At 41.0% G+C, this 21,094-nt stretch overlaps 2 protein-coding genes across 47 annotated transcripts in view; one reads left to right on the forward strand and one right to left on the reverse strand.

Annotated features, from left to right (window-relative positions):
- Positions 1-733, reverse strand: part of celf5a (cugbp, Elav-like family member 5a) — a 178,302-nt gene extending 177,569 nt beyond the window's left edge. For 44 of the 46 annotated variants that reach the window (XM_076087632.1, XM_076087611.1, XM_076087649.1 and 41 more), the window contains exon 1: positions 337-694. In XM_076087632.1, coding sequence (XP_075943747.1) covers positions 337-694 — 358 coding nt within the window. Of the gene's footprint in view, positions 1-336 lie in introns of all 46 variants that reach the window. The other 2 variants (XM_076087655.1, XM_076087654.1) reach the window with 1 other exon arrangement.
- Positions 734-13,093: 12,360 nt separating this feature from the next.
- Positions 13,094-20,840, forward strand: creb3l3a (cAMP responsive element binding protein 3-like 3a). The gene is made up of 10 exons (XM_076087263.1): positions 13,094-13,114; positions 13,699-13,815; positions 14,005-14,251; positions 15,225-15,358; positions 16,574-16,684; positions 16,789-16,895; positions 17,958-18,026; positions 18,202-18,286; positions 18,808-18,901; positions 20,524-20,840. The coding sequence occupies exons 1-10, from the start codon at positions 13,094-13,096 to the stop codon at positions 20,838-20,840; spliced, it is 1,302 nt and encodes a 433-aa protein (XP_075943378.1).
- Positions 20,841-21,094: the final 254 nt, after the last annotated feature.

A 21,094-nucleotide genomic window follows, 5' to 3' on the forward strand; every position in this document is an offset into this window, starting at 1 on the left:
AAAATGGGGATTTATCAAAATACAAATACAAATGCTCTAAAAAATATTAGATAAGAACAACTTTATAAGCAATTATAACTGGAACAAAATAACACACCTCAAGAATGTTAGATGAGAATATGCGAGCAATGATGCACATGATGAATTTTAGACCGATATCAGATGTGGATTAAGATTGATCAAATGTCAAAAATGTCAAAAATTTAAAAAGTGACAAACACCCGTATTTTTTCGCGTCACTATTTCAACACAAATTAATTCAAAAGGTACAGGAAATAATAAGCAATTCGGCAGCTTTATATGGGCCTTGCAGCCATTTGAGGGGCGACACGTTACCTTTGTGCATGCCGGTGTATCGGTCCTTGAGAACTGTCAGTTCGTGGATTTTCCCAAACTGTTCAAACAGGGGTTTCAGGTCTTTTTCCTCCAAGTTCCGCGGTATCTGCCCGATAAACAGCTTAATGGCATCTTGGTCTTTCATGTTGCCGCTCTCCGGATGAATTGAAATGGGTTCTGACCCGTTCATGGGTTTCGGAAATGTGAGCTGAGGATACTGGTACTGATGTGGGATAAGTAGTAGTGGTTGTTGGGTCGGTGGCGCCCCCGGTCCGGTGTAAACCAAGCTGGAGTAAGCGGGCTGGGGCTGCTGTGGATGGTGCTGCCTTCTTGTTTCAGTCTGAGTGAATCTGGCCATTCTGAGCTGGGAGCAGAGTGGATAATAATGACAACACACACACACTCACACACACACACGCACACGCTGGGAGAGCAAGCACTCAGCTGGAAACCAGGCTGACTTTCTATCCGACACACAACACACACGCAGTACACACACAGTACAAGGCAGGCGGAGGGAGGAGGAGGAGGGGGGTGATAGTGCCGGAATAAGCGCGCACAAGAGCGATATTAGACGCTCTGGAGTGACACCCAGCGGCCATAAGAGAGGCAGCAAGGTTTGTTTGTAATGTGGACTCTAACCAGGTTTTTTTGTTTTTTTTAAAATGACTGAGCATGTTTGTTTGTAAAACACTTTCCATCTAAACAGTGGTGGAAGAAGACCTACTGCAAAAACCTTTGTTTTACACCTTTATACTTTAACTAAAATATCCCTTAGGCCTTTTCCTCAGCAGACAGTTTGACTTGTCGTAGCAGGAGGAGCACAGGTGTTACTAATAACATTAACGATGGCTCCTTTCTATTTGAGTGTCCCAGTTAGACCACCACAGCCATCGTTAAGTTCATTATTTACACCTGTGCATTGTTAAATGTCTTTCACGACAAGGCCTGGTAGTACAACTAAAAGCTCTTGATTAAACGTTTTACTGGAATTTAATTAAACAAGTGTTGGCAGTCATGTGACCATACTGCACTCTTTCAGAAATGATTGATGTTTTTAATGTGAACGCAGTATTTCAATGTAAGTTGCATGGGTCGTGCTGAGTCTGACAATTAAGTAAAGTAAAATGCTGACATATAGTGAAGTGCAATCTGCGAAGTTGCTGCAGCGGTTGGATGAAGTTTAATTGAAACTTTGTAGATAAATGAAGTGAAATGGTGCTATGTTTCTGTCGGGAATGTGGTGGAGCAAAGTGAAAAGCCTCACAAAGTTAAAAGTCCCAAGTTGTAATTCATCAGTTCACAAGTGTTAATGATAAAAAGCTGGCATCAAGATGTCAAAATCCAACTCTAATTGTTTAAAATACGGAGGATTAGTTGCACAGAAATCAGGCAACTGCTCCATTATCTTTAAAGAGGCTTTACAGCAACAAAAGTTGGATACTTCTTTGTGTCTCTTGAAAATCCCAAATCAGAAATTGTATATTACAATCTGAAAAATACAATCTGAAAATGATACTTTTCTTGCATCATAGGGCTTCATACTCAATGTAGCTGTATGGGAAAACAAGAGTGAACAATGAAGGCTCTTTGATCCCTCTCTTGGGGTTTTCTATAGCTCTCTTGCCAATATCTTGTCTAACAGGTGTGCATGCATTCCAGAGCTTTAAAGAGCAAAACAATATTGTGTTAAAGTTTTCTTACATAAAAGACACTCAGTTTGGACTCAAAGAACTGTTTGCTGAATCATTTTTTTCTATATTTAACTCTTGAGGTTTCACCATACAAATACAGTATAAGATAAATACAGTATGAATATCTACTAAGGTGATCATGTATGTTGTACAGTAAATGCTGCTGCAAGCAACAAGTGCACTATCTTTCTAAGTGAATGGTATCTGCAATCTGTCATTAGATTGAGTCAAGGGACCAGCAAACATTAACCACAATTAGCAGACTTACTGTAAGTACTTTTCAAATAGCAAGCAGGCTAATCCCCCAAGAGAGGTGTTATTTGCATCATTTGCCTTCTCTTTGCAGACACTGTCAATAGCACTCAGATCCAAATCCATCATTAAAACAAAATCATCAATTAACCGAAAGAAGAACAACACAGACAAAACTGATACGCAACAGGGACAATAGTTTGGTTTACAATTTAGCCACAAACCACCCTTTAACTTAAAAACATCCGCTGGACAGATTTCTAATTACAGTCTATTTAACAGTGGATTAAATAAAGTGATATATACTGTCTGTGACAGCAGGCTCAAGGCTGCAAGGTGAATCAATACGAGCTGCTGCTGGCGGCTGCTGTTGCTTCTCTCACTGCGGAGGAGCGGCACCGCAGGGGTCCCCTCCCAGAACTTTGACTCACGAATGGCTGCATCACCGTGTGAGAGAATTGCCTTCAGCTGCCTCCGTTGCTCTGAATTCAGCAGTGCACCTGTAAAGCAAGCGAAGGCTCACATCCGAAGGGGCCTCGGCCTGCAGTGGGAAACAGACTGTCAACAAAGTTCAGAGTTGAGAAGTTTGGAGAGAGAGACATGGGCTCTCCAGAGCAGATGGTTGTTTTCACTGGGAGGAGGACAATTTCAGCTATTGAACTGGTGCTCATAATATTTCTTTCTGCAAAGCTCAATAACTGTTAAGAGAGGGAAAGACATCAGCAGGCAGGGGTACACATTGACATGACCAGTCAATAAAGCGGTGGGTGGTGGCTGCACAGACACAGGGCTTTTTTATTTTATTTCATTGTAAACATGTTCTTGAATGTAATTCTTAGAAGAAGTAGATCCCAGAGGGCCGTGCGTGACGGCCGAAACTGCTGTGTTTTTTTTCTCGATTGGCCACAGTGTTGCTTTATGCTCTGCTCATCGTGTTCCACATGTATTGATCAAAAGAGGCAGGGTTTCTCACTGAATGTGGCCCGGCCATCTGAATGGCATGTTGGCAGGGTACGGGAGTCAAAAATAGACGTGTTTGGTGGATGGCTCAGCATGTTAGCCCTCTTACATCTGCAGTGGGGAAACAAACGGGGACGCAGTGCAGCTCATGTTGAGTAAGAGCACTGAGCTGTCATGGCACCGGCTCTCCAGAGTCCGAAGGGAGGCTGAGTGGCTATTTTTAGGGATGTGGTCAACACAGGGGGGGAGGGGTATTGAGAACTTCCACTTCATGGTTTTTTATTGACCAATGCCATTAGTGTTGCACCAAGCTGAAAGCAGAGACAAGAAATCAATAAAGGTCACACTATTAGTGCGAACTAAAAAAGTTACATACAATTTAACCGGCTGGCGTTTATTCTGCTGCTTGTTAACCAGTCTGGACCCTGAGAGGGAGGCAGCCGGGCTGGATCTGTTCAGCTTGGGAAGTCTGGAAGGCCTAGAGGGAGACAAATGCAGCCAGGGGAGTCATTTTGCATTCTGTGTGCACTTGTAGACATACAGTCAAGACAGGCAGGCAGACACGCTCACACACACGCTCACACACACTTCCTAATTACCCAAATTCAACATTATTTTCCACATCCACATCCAGTAACTCACTTGCATATTGTGCAAAGACAGCAACAAGGCACAAATAGGACACAGCGAATACGAGCACACACAATTTAACTTGTCATATGCCACCCAGTCAGGAGTTGAAGGCAGCGACTGAATGAGGAACTTGACGAAACAACACTTTGCCGTTAAGGGGGAGCTTCTTCTCTGCTTGGGCTGGCATGGTGAAGTTCTGAAAGCGCAGTTGGGGTTTAATAAGCGGGAAGAGTTGGAGGTGTCCCCTCGTGCCTAATTCACCATTGCACTCTGGTTATGCATTGCAAAGCATACTCGTTCGACTGTGAGGTGTTGTTCGAGAAAATTAGGGTGTGATGTGATGATGGCATACCACGCTGGAGACAGTTTTATGGACCAGTGACTTAACAGGCAGATGAGATGTGATAAGAGCAGGCTGAAGTGTGGAGTTATGGCGCCGCACCTTTTTCTCAATAAGGGACCTGGTCTAAAAGTCGTGTAGAGCTCTTCGATATCGATCTGAGCTTTTCCACTGAAGAACACAAACATGTCTTTCCTAATGATTTTTTTCTCCCTTTGCAACCATTCAGAGGAACACATAATGTGTGATATATGTATACATTCTCTTTTTGTGGATTGTAAATAATCAAGAGACAGATTTTAATTTAAAAGCACGTATTTTTGAGCACCCCAATCTTACATTTTTGATTCCAATTACAACACGGATGTAGTCATTAGGTGAGAAAGATAACTGGCTCTTTCATTTGGGCTCACTGTCTTGATCATTACGTGCTAAATTATGGGACTAAATACGATCTTCTTTATTGAAATCTTAACTTGAACCGCATCAGAGCAATTTTGAAAGTTCAGCTTTCTTAAAATTTGCCTAAATATACCCCAATCTAATAATCTCTTATTACAGATTGAAACATTTCTCATTTTCCCAGTTATTCCAGTCTACTTTATTGTTTGATTCTAGTTGAGTCATGGCAGCTGACTGATTTGCAGTGGTGGAAAGTAACTAAGTACATTTTCTCAAAAATTCACTTGAGTAATTCCATTTTAACTATATAATTCTACTCCACTAAATATTGTACTTTTTACTCCACTACAATTATTTGATAACTTCAATTAATAGTTACTGTGCACATCCGGATTATTAATACAAAACATAACAGACAAATAAATTATGAATAATAATAATAGATGGTGAGCCCCGGGGGGAAATTCACAAGCTACCCAGCAGCATGCCAAAGTCAAATTAGCCCCATCTTTACCGCCTAGAGACCATGAATACACATTAGTGAGTCAATAATTATAATCCAATGATATAATCATTCTGAAATGGCCCATTCTACATAATAGGTATTTCTACTTTCCCTATATAAGTAAGATATTTTGAACGCAGGACTTTTACTTGTAACAGAGTATTTGTACTTAGTGGTATTTACTACTTTTACTTTTAAGTAAAAGATCTATGTACTTCTTCCACCATTGCTGATTTGGCTGAAGCTTCGACATAAATCCAGGATGAGGCTGAGCAGGACGCTCTCTGCCCACTGAGGGCTATGAAGCAGACAATTCTCCTCCACCGGGTCTCTTGCTGAGCAGCAAGGGAGTTGCAGGATCAGAGAAGGGCAGGAATGATTGGAAATGACGAGGCAATTTTTACATATTGAAGATACATTTTTATCATCCACAACATGGCTTCTAAAAGAATCCCATCGCATGCTGTGATTGTTGCAGTTTTGTTGTACGAGCGAGATAAATGGCCAGCCTGCGGAGCAATCTTGTCCATCTTGCAAATCCAAGTCACTGCTGTGATCTGAGTTGCTGCTGTTTAGTATTAATACAATGTCCAGAAAAACATTATTACATCAACGGACTACATGGCGTTCAAGCTCCTGTGTCCCTTCTTTCCTCCCTTGCTCAATCTTGTTCAATTTGTGGAGAAAGTATTTTTCATGGTTTATGGCTGACCAGAAGATGCAGAATAGTGTGTTCAAACAAAATGATACAGGTTCCTCCTGCATTTATCTCTGGCTATTTAAAAAAAAATACATATTACAAATCAGTACTAGAATACAGGATAGCCCACGGTACTGTAGTAGCATTATACTTTAAATATGAAATCTAATTTCTGACCAAACGCAGATTTATATTTCCACCATCAGCAAATAAGAAAATATCAGTGATCCCTGATCCAAGGTTTAATTTGTACTTACATTTTCTAACCAGCAGATGGAAGCTGTGTTCCACTGTGACTTCCTCTCATGTAAGGACACCCGTGTCTAAATAATGACTAAACTGTAATAAATTATTGCCAGTTCCCCTAAAGCTGCATCATAAATATCACATCCGTGGTTAATAATATAGACAGAAATCACTCCCGTACAGACCCTGCCAGCTGAACAAGCAGGGCTGAGTAGATAGCTCTGGATATTTGGCCTCCTTAGTCGGCTGGTTATCTCTCTTTGACATACACGAGGAGGACAAATCATCTAAAACATCTAAGTAAGAGCCCACCAGTAAGTGGTGGGAGGACTTACTATGCTGCATGCATCATCTAGAAGGCCGCCGTACATGGCCAGTGCAAAACAAAAAGGAAAAGTTGACATTTTGTCAGATCAGTCACTAGTCACATGAGTCGTTAGTCAAGTGAGTCATACGTCCTGTGAGTTGTTGGTGTCGTTAGCACGTGACTCATGTGAGTCGCTAGTCACATGGGGCTTGTTAGTCACTCGCTAGTCATGGGTCAATTTAACTGAGATGGAAGATGGAAGTTTATTTTGAAAAGACACTTTGCATGTAACGAGTGGAAACTGACACCTGCCATTACTGACACATCCAAAAATGATGGCAGAGCGTGATAGTTTGAAGCTCAGGGGCCAATGACCAAGAATAGCTATTTGACACGTTGACACGTGAGAATGTGTCGCAAAACAACATGGAGCAGATCGGAAATTAGCAGCTAACACAATTGCAACAAAACTGTATCCAGAATACTTGTTTATGTTCGATGGTGTTTCGGGAGCACGACAACATCATCTTCAATTATCGTGTCCACTGTCTTCAAGTACCATCAGACATTAATATCAAAAGGTGGTAGAGTCTACATATTGCATCAAAAAACTAAATGCAAAAATAAATATGCCCCTCGTTGTGATGAGAGAGCAAAGCAACCCAGATGTCTTTTTGAGCAGAACCCCTCAAGCACTGCAGCGGTTGATTCCCAGACATTCCCATTCAGCTGGGAGGAAAAGTCCGTGCAGCATGTTTGCGGGCCAGTCCTAAGCAAGGACTCGTCTCTGCATGGGGCTCCCTCCTGCAAGATGACATGTTTGGAATATAGTGAACTTAATCTTCAGTCCAACGTTTTTCTGCAAGTTGGTGCCGTTCAAAGCATCCTTCTTAAAGGAGGTGCATGAAAAGGTGCATTGCCTAAACATCCAGGTATGTTTCTCATTTATAAATGTAAGTCCAGTATTCCCTCACCTTATAGCTTTTGTTTGATCCCCTCACTCCTTTGGGTGTTTTAGCTGTATATCGACTCTCTTCAACAGTTGCTGCAACTGTCTGCTTTAGCTCTATAGCTAATCCATTTTTGTGCCACCAGATTGTCCGAACTGAGTCATACAGACCAGTGAACCACAATAAATGAGCTGAATGAGACTCGTGGGCATATCTGTTCTTTGGCGCTGAAGGAATTAAGTGCTATCACTACCTGTAAACATTAGGGGCTTAAACCACAATTGACAACCTCAGCAATACCTAGCCTACATCTGAATTCAAAATATAGTACACTTGGTGCTCAGCTTTGCTTTTGAGAAGCTCGGCTGCTTTGAGTTGCAGTGGTGCTTGTGACTAGAAAAGAGAAAAACCTAAAGTGAAAGTTGGAGACTGTCGAACGCTTTGACTTGACGCAGAGAGTTTTAGCCACAAATGTCTGCAGGCACAGTTAATTTATGCCTTTAGGAATATTATAGGAACATCAAATATGGCTTGAAATGCTAACTTCAGACTACTCCATGTATCAATATTTTGGGAGGCAGGGGGTGGGAACCATCTCTTAGAAACAGGGCCTAAGTTAGTGTCCTCTTTTCTTTTTATACCTCTTCTTCATATCCTGGAAGGGTTGGATCCAGGTACATTCTATTATTAAGGCTTTTTTATTTATTTTTTCTCCCTCTCTGTTTTCCTTGGCACTAAAAAAAGGAATTTAATAAATAAGCCACTTCGAAAAAACAAAATAAATATAGCTAAATAAAAAAAGGAATTTGAAGGCCTAGTATACGTGTCTCCTTATTTTTAGAATGACGTATTCCCATCGGATTACTGTGCCGGAGTTGTTTTTGCTCAAGTAAATGTGATTTACTTTGCCCAGAGGCTGATGCATCTCAATGGGAAACTGAAACATTACTGATATACTGCTATAAACGGTGACACATTTTGTGATATCAGCACTTTATATCGGGACAACACGATCACTAACTTTGCTGATACCATCAGTGTTGATTGTGTATGCCGATACTGTTTAATGCCGCTGCCATTTTTGGTTTGTGGAAGATAAGCTGGTCTTTCTGACAAAATGCATCAGAGAGCTGAAGTCCCAGCCCAACGCATTGTTTAGATTCTGGTTCCGTAGATGTCATTTCTTGACAGTGCTTTAGACTTTTATCATTTGAGAATTTTGTAGTCCGTAAATTGTATGACAAATGTCCTTCACAAATGACCAGATCCCAAAGTCATTGGGAACAATTGATGGCACCTTGCATGGTTTTATGCTTTCACATGGGTGTGAACGGGTGAATGACATACAGTGTTAAAGGCTTGGAGTGGTCGTGAATAAATCATGAATTAATTAAAAGGAACAAGAATGATTTAATAAAGTGCCCCACAAGGCCAAATGGCCACGGTTACACATATTGGCTTCACACTGTTGCATCTATGTTCTTCACTTGTTTAATTAACAAGCTCTCTCTAACGACAAAAATGTCCTCTTTGTTCTCCCTTTTCTTCTTTCTCCCAGCCTACAAAGCCTCAGACAACAGGCTCGCTCTTCAAAAAACATGACATTCAGATCTCAGATCCGAGTTTATTGGTACAGCCTTGATGTCGACCTTAACTCACACAAGGGAGTCTATGCAAATGAGCCTGTTGTCGCATTGCTGATCTGATATGCTAATAGTCTCTCAGACCCAGACCTTGAATGGTATTTTGCTTGGTAGACGCAGTGTTAGCTTCCTCTATGGTGTATTGTTCAACTGAATTGTTTTTCTTCTCCTCTATTTTATTGCATGGGCAAAATAAAGCTTCAGGACACACAAATGTATTGTAAGGCTTTGATAAAAGCAAACGAAAAAACTAAATTACGTCTTCAAGATCCTTTTAGAACAATTCTGAATAAAAGACAGATGTCTGTACTGAAACATACTCATGTTCAAGTACCATAAAACAATGGCAGGTTTTAGTAGAGAAGAAGCCACTGGACTGATTACGATAGTCATGTATGAAGACAGCCACCAAATGTCACATCTGTCAGCTAAGCTATTGTGCCATAACCAGACTATATTCCATGTTATTAAAGTATGACGATTGTCATTAGTTCGTCTATCAGCGGAAATTAGTGTTTTGTGGGATTTTTATTTTAAATCATGCATGTCATCTGTGGGGTCTTGCAGTGTTACAGCTCTTGTCAGACTGGCATTTACTGTAACGATTGGCATTTGCTCTTCAGCATCTGTAAATCTCAGTATGACGTTGTTTTCAGGGGCTCATTAACATATTTTCTCCTCCACAACTTTCAATTTGGAATATGTTGTCATCTGACCCTCATTTCAGATTCATGGAATATGAAGCACAGTGGAGAGTAGCATTCAAATGAGGAAATAATAGCGTTCTGTCAAATGTTATATAAACCCGTCAACAACAACAGCAACAGGGATCAAGTCTGTCCAATTCATTAATTATGCATGTTTAGCTTTTATTTCCCCTGCAGGCCTTTCATTACCGCACATTCGCACAAGGATGGCAACTATTCATTACTTTTAACCCCCCCCCCCCCAGGAATTGGAATTGAAATGGTCTGACATACAGTCAATTAATGAAAAAGTAAGTGTTGTAGTAAGTCAAATACCCACCTGCGTCCATCCAGACACCTTCAAATTAATATTTCACAGTGCTGTCAGACTTTTGACCTTATAGTTTGAACGAAGTGTTTTCTGAGTGAAGGCCTGCACGGCGGTATAGTATGCTCTTGGTATTTATGCGTCCCAGCCCAACAACCACTTCACACTCACAAACGGAAGACTCACACAGCGGAATATGAGTTTATTCTGTTGGGTAGCTGTTACTTAACATGATCAAATCTGTGTTTTTGAGGTAGGTCCCCTGGAATTGAATTGTTTGTTTGTTTATGCCCAGAAATTGCTGAAATTGAGCCAGCAGAGCAGCTGAAATTGAGCCAGAGCAGTTCCAACAACCAGAAATTGTCTGTGTAGTTCTTGTAAAATGCAGGTAATGTGTAACATGTTCACCATCTCAATTAAACGTGTTAACAGTCTAACATTTGCTAATTAGTACCAAACACAAAGTACAGCTCATGGGGATGCCATTAGTTTAGCAGGTATTTGGTCACCAACAACAAATTAAAACTTGCTAAATGAAAAGTCAGGGGATCACCAAAGTTATTATGATAATGTCCTGAGGGGGACATGAATGTCTGTCGCTTATTTCATGGCCATCTATCCTGTAGCGGTTCACCCAAATTACAAGTTTCAACCTGCTGGCGGTGATAGAGGAAAAGTCAGACGATCACCAGAGTTAGCAGGATTTATTGTCGATGAACATTGAATGTCTGTACAAAACATATTCATCCAAAATGTATTTATTCATTTATTAGATAGGGACAGAGCATGTTAATGAACATCAGTATAAAATACAAGATGAAAACATGCCGGAGTTAGCAGAAATGCTAATTTACATCCGTAGTCCCTATGGCAGGTAACAATGTGACGATATACAGATACAAACATGCAATACACAGGTCTGTCTTACCAAAGTGGTGGACCGACCGACCAATTGACACTGACACTCTTGGAGTCACAGCAAAACCCTTCACTTATATTAATAAGTTGTACTTCGTAACACACCTTCCAGTATGCATCACAATTGTCTGTGTTCATGCTATTGAACAATTACTGTTGCATTTCAAAATTACAATGATCAACACTCGGCACAAAATAACCCACAACCGAAAAAAAGGTCAAATTAAAATAAATGCCAGAACATCATTCGGGGGATTCCTGCAGTGAAGACACTGGGACTCAGTGACAAACACACACAAACAGTGAGAGATAAGTGGGCATCAATAAGACGTTTACACCATGGAAATCACTCTGTGTTCGTATTGAACATGTCCTCTCACCGAGCTGCTTTTCAGAGTCGAAGTTTTCAAAATCAGCTTGTGGAGTAATTATAGAGTTTTTCGCCCTTTGGAACCTTCCTTCATCAGATAATGAAGCAATAACGATTGCATAATGAGTCTTTTATGAAAACTCAACAGACTAGCCTCGGCAAGACGCTCTAACTCTGTGCTGTGTCAGCTGACAGCCTTATCACACCAATCAAATCTCAGCGCTTATATTCACTGATGTTGCTTAGCTGCTGCTCCTCCACCACAACCTCCACCTCCTCTGGCTCTGCTCTGTTTCATCCTCCCCGCTGAGGTTGTTTGCTATGCTCCCTCCACTTTTTATTTATCCTGCTGTGCTGCCGCCTTTCCAGCAGCAGATCCATGTCACCAAGTCAAGTAAACTTATTGCCTACTAGGACTGCAAAGCATGACATCATTAACTCTGATCAAATGATGATTACAGGCAGTGACCTCATTCCACCTTCCTACATGGCAGCGAGCTCAGAGAGGAAGTGAGGGGGAGAGTTTGGTGGAACAGAAAGAATTGGTGATTCTGAACTCTGTGCCTCATTGGCGAGATCATGAAGATTTCGATTTTTACGCTTCTATTGCAGTATTTCTCCCAATTGATTTGTGGTGGGGGGGGGGGGTTAATTCAGTCTACCTTTTCATGTGCATTTCAGAAAACGGAAAATTAGTAAATACAAAAATTCTGTAATTTTTTTCAGGTGGTGACAAATCTCTAAATGGCCAAATTAAACTACAATAAAAAAATAAAAAAATAAAAAAGCACAGAAAACACTGCAGTTGTCTTGTTCTATTTTGTCCGTTTTGTCTTCTTTCTTTCACCATAACATGGAAAAGTCATAGCATCCTTCCTGTATAACTACATTGATGGATGTCTTTGTGCTTTCGGGTCTCCTCTATGATGAATGTTTTTTTTTTGTACTTGTTGAACTCTGGGCTTTGAAGCTTTGGGGAAAAAAAGTAATGAAACCCTCAAACAAATTATAAAATTATAAAGAGAAGGTGCAAATTGCTTCTGTGTAATTATGTTTTCATCAAGTACATTCATGTTTTGAAGCCACCAGGCTCATTTGTGCTTAAGAGACCTCAGGTTGCTTTTGATTAGTCCCACTTATAAATAAATGATTCCCTTAAGAAACAATTTCCGCAAGAACTGGCATAACACACTAATATGCAATCTGTCTAATCATTTATTTATTTACTTTACAAGACAATTAAAGACAATTAAAGATTAAAAAAATGAATTAACCAATATCATTTGATGCACATACATAAGTGTGTGTCATCTCATAAACAGTGCTCTTTGGCAGAAATGCCTTATTCTATAATATTTATAAAACCAGTGCCGTGTTTTTTTTTTCTAGACCGTGGCCATTGTATTACCATTGTGTTATGAATATATGCCAAAGGTCAGAGCTATCCCTCTGTCAATAAGCTATCAAAAAAACAAGAGGAAAATAAACATCAGACTTTGACCCTCATGGTGTTTTACATCTTAGTGGAGACTTCATGTCCTCCGTCTCCAGATAGACCAACTTGTGAAGTTCCTTAGTTGTGTACTCTTGGCTACCAATCAGATTATATCTCCCCGTAGCCAATGGGGACAAAGCAAAGCTCGTTTGGCTGGGTGTGTTGGGCTGGAGTTTAAACTTTGGACCAGAGAAGAAGAGCTCAGAGATAGAGTGGAGGCTCTTTAGTAGTGGAGACAAAACTACTTCACAACAGAGTCAAAATACATTTTGACTGAATCTCTGTCGTCTTCGGGGCTTTTTTGGTTTTCCACTGAAGCAAGGAAACTATGGAGCACTTCCAAGATCAGGTAAATAACTAAATATTATATATTGCGCTGTAGTTTGATAGCCAACATATCGTCATACAACAGTTTGAATGATATCTTAAGAAGAACTCTCATTTTCCGTGCGTTTTCCTACGAAAGTCCAGCAACAAGTGAATTCTGGTTACACGTTACATGTTCACAGTAAACTATTTAATTATGTTTAGGCAACAAAACCACTTGGTTAAGTTTAGGGAAAAGATTGTGAAATAGTTAGTTTGAGGCAACAAAACGACTTTTTAGGAAAAGATCGTGGTTTGGTTTAAAATAACTAGAAGTGGCGTTAATTAAATACGAAAGTTACGTGACAAATAAATCAATGTTGACTTCTCGTTTCACACGGGGCACGAACAGCAGTCTACCCGGTGAAAGTCCCACAGTAAAAATATTTCCAGACACAGAGATATCTAGATGGATTGGGGCAGCATACTTTATAGTTCAGGGAGGATCATGGAGAACGGTTGGCAGTAAGAAGCAGTCCCCAGCTGTGGCAGCTATATGAAACCTTTATATTGTTGTCGTCTTTCCTTCTAAAAACAGTGCGATTAAATGTCATGATCTCATTTCAGGCTTGTGATGGCATTGAGCTGCTCGACTGGCTGTTTGATCAAAACGATGGAATCCTCCGTCACGAGGAAACAGGACGCCATGGCAACCATCACACCTGGCCAGTCCAGGACCCAAATGTGCGTGAGACTGTGGGATCTCTAATGTCACTCATACATTTTTCAAAAAGATGTTTGCTTTGTGTGTGATGTGTGGTTCCTCCTCGACATGCTCTGTGGCTCTGTGTTTTTAAAAGACCGTCCCATCTCTCGCCGCGTTGTCGTCTCACACAGACAGACTAATGATAGCTCTTTAGGGTTTTCAACCAGCAGATGCTGCAGCCGTCGGAAAAGGCCGACGATGACTTCCTCAAAGCCCTGCTGAGTGGAAGTGATTCTGTGTCAGGCTCGCCTCTCTGGCCCTCTTCTCCCAGTGACAGTGGGATCAGTGAGGACCCTCCCTCGGACCAGATGGACAGCCCTCAGCGTCCCGAGAGCCCCCCCGGGGACGTGCAGTATTTCGGTGGGAGGCCACAAACCAAGGCAGGCCTCGAAGCCAGCGTCTCCACTGATCTCAGTGAGTCACAAGAAAACCATTTGTAATGGGACACATTATAACATCTAAGGGTGCAGCTATTGATTATGTTTGCTTATTTGCTTATTTACACATACAATTATTTCAGAATACTTGTAATACAAAGAAAACTTAATCGAATAGGGAAGTTTCATGGTGATATCTATTCCCTATTTTTCCCCCTGTAGTATCTTGCAAAATGTGTAGAATTTTACAGTACATATCTTTTAAAGGACGTTTTCCCTCATACTCTGAGCCCGAGAACTCCACTTCAGTGGCACTTACATACACATGTTCACCGTGTTTCCTTGAAAACACGGTGAAAATGGATGTTTTATGGCTGTTGACAGTATTTTCTGATTTATTGAGTGCTGCAAATTCCCTCAGTAAAAACCCACTACTCTAAAATGTCCTCAAAATGAAACAGGACTTTTGAAACTGGCTTTATTCCGATTTTTGCTCTGGACATTTATGCAAATTAGCACATATTAAAAAAAAGATAATGCCTCATTTGCATATAGAAAAATATAATTTAAGCTAACTTGTAATACAAAAATACTATCAACCTTGGGGGGTCTCCCCTTAAACGACTAACAGCATCATTTATTTCTAATTACATTATGTAAAATTGTGTTTCCTGTGGTTGTGAGCAGAGAATGATGAATGAAAAACAAATTGTGAATGTGACATTTCAGTCACATCTTTTGCATATGACGCCTTGGATCTCTTTTATCACTGAAGATGAAGTAAGATCACACACATTATTTGTTACTGTGTACAAGAGAATTGAAACACTCACAGACACAGATGTTATTCATGTAAAGCACACATTTTGGGAGCCAAACAGAATAATTGATAGTTGCGTAACATTCAGGCTCCAAATGTCATTTCTCTTTTGTTGTTGTTGTTGTTGTTTATCCCAGAATCCAATCAATGACAATGCTTTGTGTGTATCCTTGTTCCTGTGTGGGTGCAGATGGCTGGGAGGCCAGAATCCCAACGGGCAGGACGAGGATTACGCAATATCCTTCTGATGTACAACGGCCACAGTTGTCTTCTGGCTTCCCGCTAACTGTCAAGGATCTGCTGCTGTCTGGCACATCAGAGCCCGTAAGTGTATCCTGGAGTCTGCCGGTAGGGATGGTACAGTGAGAGTAGCTGGGAGAGATATAGTGTCTTATGGGTGTTTGGTTTCTTTCTTTGGCTGCTAGACTCATCCTCAGGACCTGTTGTTAAACTTTATTGTGAGTCAGTGGGTGTGTGCATTTGTATTTCGGCGAAAACACTTGCTGAAACTATGGACTCACCAAGGGGTGAGGCCTTATTCTTATTTTAAAACTTGTATTTACAGGGAGGTTTGCTGAACTTTCTTAACTTCCCCATTGTTCCTTTATGATGTTTGAGATTTGACATTTTTAAAGTCTGGATCAAAGACATGAACGTAGTCACCATGGCTTTAATTAACCCATTGGTTTTATGGACTGCTGTTTTGAAGCCATTTAGTTTTTTTGGAACCAGAAGTGACACGAGAGGGTGGAGCTGAGTACAACCGGATGCTAAATACGACAATTTGAGGCGACCAAAAAAGTTTTAATTAACTTTCATGAACTGAAGACACACTGTAAATGGCTTAAATGTGTTAAACAAAAACAGGGACATCACCCAAACCAGACAACCTGTCGATAATAAGGCTTTATCAATCAATTTTACTCTAAACGGAAGCATGGGAGTGGATGGATTACTTAATTGCATTTCGTGGAAGGAAAGTATTATGGAGAGGCATCCATTATCTTAGACAACCCTTCACCCAGAACCTTCTAGCTGTGAGGCAACAGTGCTAACCACTGCATCACTATGCCACCCCATGCTGCACCATATAAAATAAACATTTGTCACAATAATTTTATTCCCAAAGAAAATATTCCTAAGGGATGATGTTTATCAATTGGGAACGCATGATCACCAAAAGCAGAATAAATTGTTTTTGCTTCTGAAACTTGAGGGTGTGCGGTGGTGTGGATTTCAACGCACTCCAGGTATTGATCCCATCTCCGCAGCGCAGTCTCATAAGATGAAGGAGAGAGTGGCAGAATGCCACTTTCTCACACCGTAATTGCTTTGAGGTAGCCATGAAATGAGTGTGATCAAGGTGGCCCGATAGTCCGCACTCATTTAATTACTTCCTATGAGGCTAAGGAGAAAGAGTGAAGGAGAGAGAGAGAGAGAGAGAGAGAGAGAGAGGGGTGGAGGTGGAGGTGGAAGAGATGTGCGGGCAGACAGAAAATGTAATCACATTTAATATTGATATTCATATTTCACCACCAGCCCCCACTCCCATCCCAACAGTCCATTCAAGAGTTGATTCTCAATGAAGATGAGAAAAAGCTTTTGGTGAAGGAGGGGGTGACTCTACCCAGCCAACTACCTCTAACAAAGGTAAACTGCTACCAATACTTCAAACAATGAAAAACAATTATCGGTTCGCAGAGTTTATCTTGTTGGGGCTCAAAATGAAAATGCTCGTTCCCCTGTCAATCCAGTACGAAGAAAGGATTCTGAAGAAAATACGCAGAAAGATTCGCAATAAGCAGTCTGCTCAGGAGAGCAGGAAGAAGAAGAAGGAGTATATCGACGGGCTGGAGAGCAGGTGAGAGAGTCACAACAGAAATGATGATTGTTTTACATGTTTGAACAACATATTCAATAAGCTAAACATTTAAATTAAGAAAGTCACCTTGTGGCATCCTGATGTGCCTGCAATTCCATGAAACCATGACTCCCTGGTTTGATTTTGTTCATATGTCGTTAACCTCCCTCGCCATATTTACCGCCTCTGTTTGGGCCGTCACTAATTTCCGCAGGCAACGAGTCGACATTGGAAGCGTTCTGGTTTGTGTTTAATGTCCAAGTAGTATTGACCAATATTTGGTGGAATGCAGGTAAACAGTCCGTGTGGAGCCCAAAAGAGGTGGAACGCATTGGCCAAAATGCAATCTGGGAGCCCACTGGCTATTATCTGACGATGATTTCGCTTTTTATTGGTTTAGAATTAGCTTGTAAACTGGCTACTTTTGAAACAATCCGGACGCACACGTCGTCTCTCGACTCCAACTCCAGTCTTTAACTCTCGCATCTCAAGTTGGTAATCGGACCGTAAACAATGAGCAGCGCAAGGGGCAGGAAGTCTTGGCCTGGATATCCGCTGGCTACCCCAGAAATATAATAGCCCCTCACCCCCAGAGGCTTATCCGTCGTCCAAAAGTGGGCCGTTACAGACAAAAATGCTGCAAATAGTTTCTAAAACATCGGCTTGCAGACCCAGAACTTGCTTCAGATAAGAAATCCATTTTATCATGAAAATGTAATGTGAGCTTTGAATTGTGAGTTTTAGGAGTCAGGTACTGAACAGTTGGGAATTTAATAGAAGACCTATGGTACTGTCAAATATGTGTCAGTAGTGAAAAGTGAAGGTTGTATTAAATATTGGACATGTGTGAAATCACCGAAATAAATCACTTCCTGAACGAGAGAGGTCATTTTAAATATCTCCCTGAACAATTTGGCTATAAAATATGCTGTATATTGCTCAATGGAGCTTTAATGGAAAAGTTCGAGGCATAGTTTTTTTTGGAGTATTAAACCAAGTGAGATATTTATATTATTCTTTTGTCTGTGAGGGATTTCACCTTGTCCTTATCATCTCCTCTAGGATGGCTGCCTGCAACGCACACAACCAGGAGCTGCAGAGGAAGGTGTCCCAGCTGCAGAAATGCAACATGTGAGAGATTTCAAAAATATCTTATTTTCCATTTCCTGACATTATGACATCTCTTCCACACAGAAACTGCCTTTAACGTCTTACCTCAACCTCTTGTTCTCTCCAACCCCCGTTAATCCAACTATTTCTGTTTGTCTTCTCCTCTCTTTATGTCCTTTTCCAATCCTCTCCGCAGGTCACTAATGGAACAGTTGCGCAGGCTACAGGCCATGGTCATGAATAGCTCTAACAAGCCGGCCCAGACTGGGACATGTGTACTGGTACGGACATCCACTTTATAAACGCACCCCGACAATCCATATGACTCACCGTTTAAAAAGAAAATCATGTCATAGCAAGCCAAATAGCAATCGAGAATGATCTGATCTGATCTAGATGTGCACAGAGGACAAAACAGCACAAAGGACAAAAGAAATGCACAGTCCCCTTTCTCTCTGTCTGAACAGAAGCCATTTATTGCCTTTGACCACTCCAATGGAATAAGGGTGCAAGACCTGAGGCAAAATGAGTACGGAAGAATTAAAAATTTTTTAGTTTCAATCTATAAATATGAATGAGTCTCAGCTTCCAGTTACAGAGTTCTTTGCTTTGCAAGAAAAGCACAGCAAGAAAAGGATTCCCGGTTCCTCTGAGCATTGCATAAAAAGCATATTCTCAGAGGGAATATCCAAACCAGCAATAAGAAAAGTTCAACGGTGTAGAACCAACAGATTTTCAAGCACCACCTTTGTTTCAGTGTCGTCCTTTCTCTAACTGTCTTCCCTTTTTATCACATTCTCAGGTGCTTCTGCTCTCCTTCTCACTGATCCTGTTCCCCAGCCTCAAGCCTTTCTCTGACACCAAGGTCAGCCAGGGAGACTTCAGTCCAGTCAGAAGTGAGTAACCTTCAGTGCCAAATAACTTTGTTTGCCCGCCAGCCAACTAATCCAGCACCTCTCTGTAACATCAGAGGAGTTTGTTGTGCAGAGCCCCAAAGCCTGCTCCGCCTGTCTGAGGATTTGCTTTTGACTTAAAACTTTAGAGCCAACGCACAGAGAACCAAGGCCATGTATTATCATAACGGTTATGAAGCTATTGCTCTGTCAATAGCTTCTGACGAATTACCATTGACATTACTTTATCATTAGATTTATTGGCACAAACCCTACAAACTGTCAATTTCGAATTATGAGGCAAGGTCAGGATTTTCAGAGCACAGAGGTGTAATTTGTTCCCATGAGCTGTTTGACAGCTTTGAAAAAGCTATTGATGCTGCACTTCCCCTGAGTGCTTAATGCTATGTTACCAGTTTTTAGAGTCTTTTAAAGAGTAACTAAACCCCAGAGTTTGGGCTGAAGTGCCCCGCCCTAAAGCATTCCCTGCTTTATGGTCTATTTGACTCTAAATGGACCATAATTTACTAAATGAACATCATGCTGTATTGAAGAAGACTTGAAACTAGAGATTGAGACCATAAACTCATGTTTACAATGTTTACTGGTGTAATAAATCAAGAGAGAAGTAGGGTCATTTTCTCATAGACTTCCATACAATCTGACTTCTTTTTGCATCCGGAGGAGTCGCCCCCTGTTGGTCAGTAGAGAGAATGCAGGTTTTAAGAGACTTCTGCATTGGCTTCACTCTTCAGAACCGGAGGTTGTCGCCTAGATGGGATGGGAGGATAAGACACACCCAGTCAGCTCATTTTCTGTACGCCAGTGTAGCATTACAATCACCGCACAGCACAATACTTTGTGTGTTCAATTTTAATCATTTAAGGGCTGGCTAGTTAGCTAGCTGGCTCATTCCTTGCTGATTTAATGCTAGTTACAGAACATAAATAGCATCACATAAACTGCTGTGCTTTGTCTTTGTTACTTTAACATGTAGCTGGACTTTACTGTTTTAACTGTTCATGATATCCATAACCCTTTCAATTAGCTCATGCTAATCGTTAGCATGCTGACTATTGTTATGATTATGGTTAGGTAAGTGCTGTAGAAGGTCTGTTTATAGTAACAAAATACAGTGTGAACATTTGTGCATTTGAGCTGCAAGGCTGGGATATGTGTATGCTAGCGATTAACTTTGCTAGAATAGGCGATTTATAGGCTAATTGAAAGGGCAACAGCTCCTCTTCCCTAATACGCCTCTCTCCACAGTCTAGAGACTCAGGAGACGTTGGTTTTATAGGAGGTTTATCTGAGTTTTTTCAATTGCAACCAGTATAGGGCAGTTGTCATGCATATTTACAACGCAATATGTAGAATTTAAATACTAAATGTCAAGATTAGGACCTGAATCCATCAACAACACTCTACCTTTTTACATTGTTTTTTCAGCTGAAGTGTTTTTGGGTTAAGCTACACTTTATTGTCTTTAGGTTTAAATTTGATGTACTCACGACAACACACAAAGGTGAAGTGCCAACATAGAAAACATGGTAATAATATGCAGCTGCATGTCCATGGAGGCTTGAACTTGTCTTTCTTTCTCTCTGTGTCTTATTCTCACACAGTCCAGTCACGGTCCCTGCAGAACATACAGGCTTCCCGTGTGCTGCCTGTCACTGAATCCATGTTCCCCGCTGAGGATGAATCGGAGCCTCTGCACCGGCATCTCCCAGGAGACCGGGTATTGGAAGATATTACCACCATGATGGGAAAGCTGGGAGTGAACCCAGACCAGTCCAGTGTGGAGCCCATGGCTCTAAACAGCAGTCAGCAAGAAAGGATGCGTCATTACCATGTGGACCCAATTACTGGTCACATAGATTCTTTGACCTTCGATCCCCATCGCTCTGCCAGGCTGCGACCACATGCGGATGACATGTAAAAGGAATTGAGAAATTATTGCTTCGTGAATTCCCTAAATCGTCCTCCTGATAGCAGAGCAGGGAATTATCTGGGGCGATACTGTTTACACAGACAGGGAGATCAGGTTTAAATGAATCCTTTTTTGCCTTTAATATCGTAATATTCAGTCTGTATGTCTTTTCCTTATTTGTGATACTGTTTTATATCAGTATATGGATTTTGAATCTTACACTAAAATTGCCTCCTGGCTTTGATAAAATGCTAGTGAGAATT

The sequence above is a fragment of the Anarhichas minor genome, unplaced genomic scaffold (genome assembly GCF_050575085.1).
Source record: "Anarhichas minor isolate MPS153535 unplaced genomic scaffold, ASM5057508v1 ptg000010l, whole genome shotgun sequence".
In the NCBI taxonomy this organism is placed as follows: Eukaryota; Metazoa; Chordata; class Actinopteri; order Perciformes; family Anarhichadidae; genus Anarhichas; species Anarhichas minor.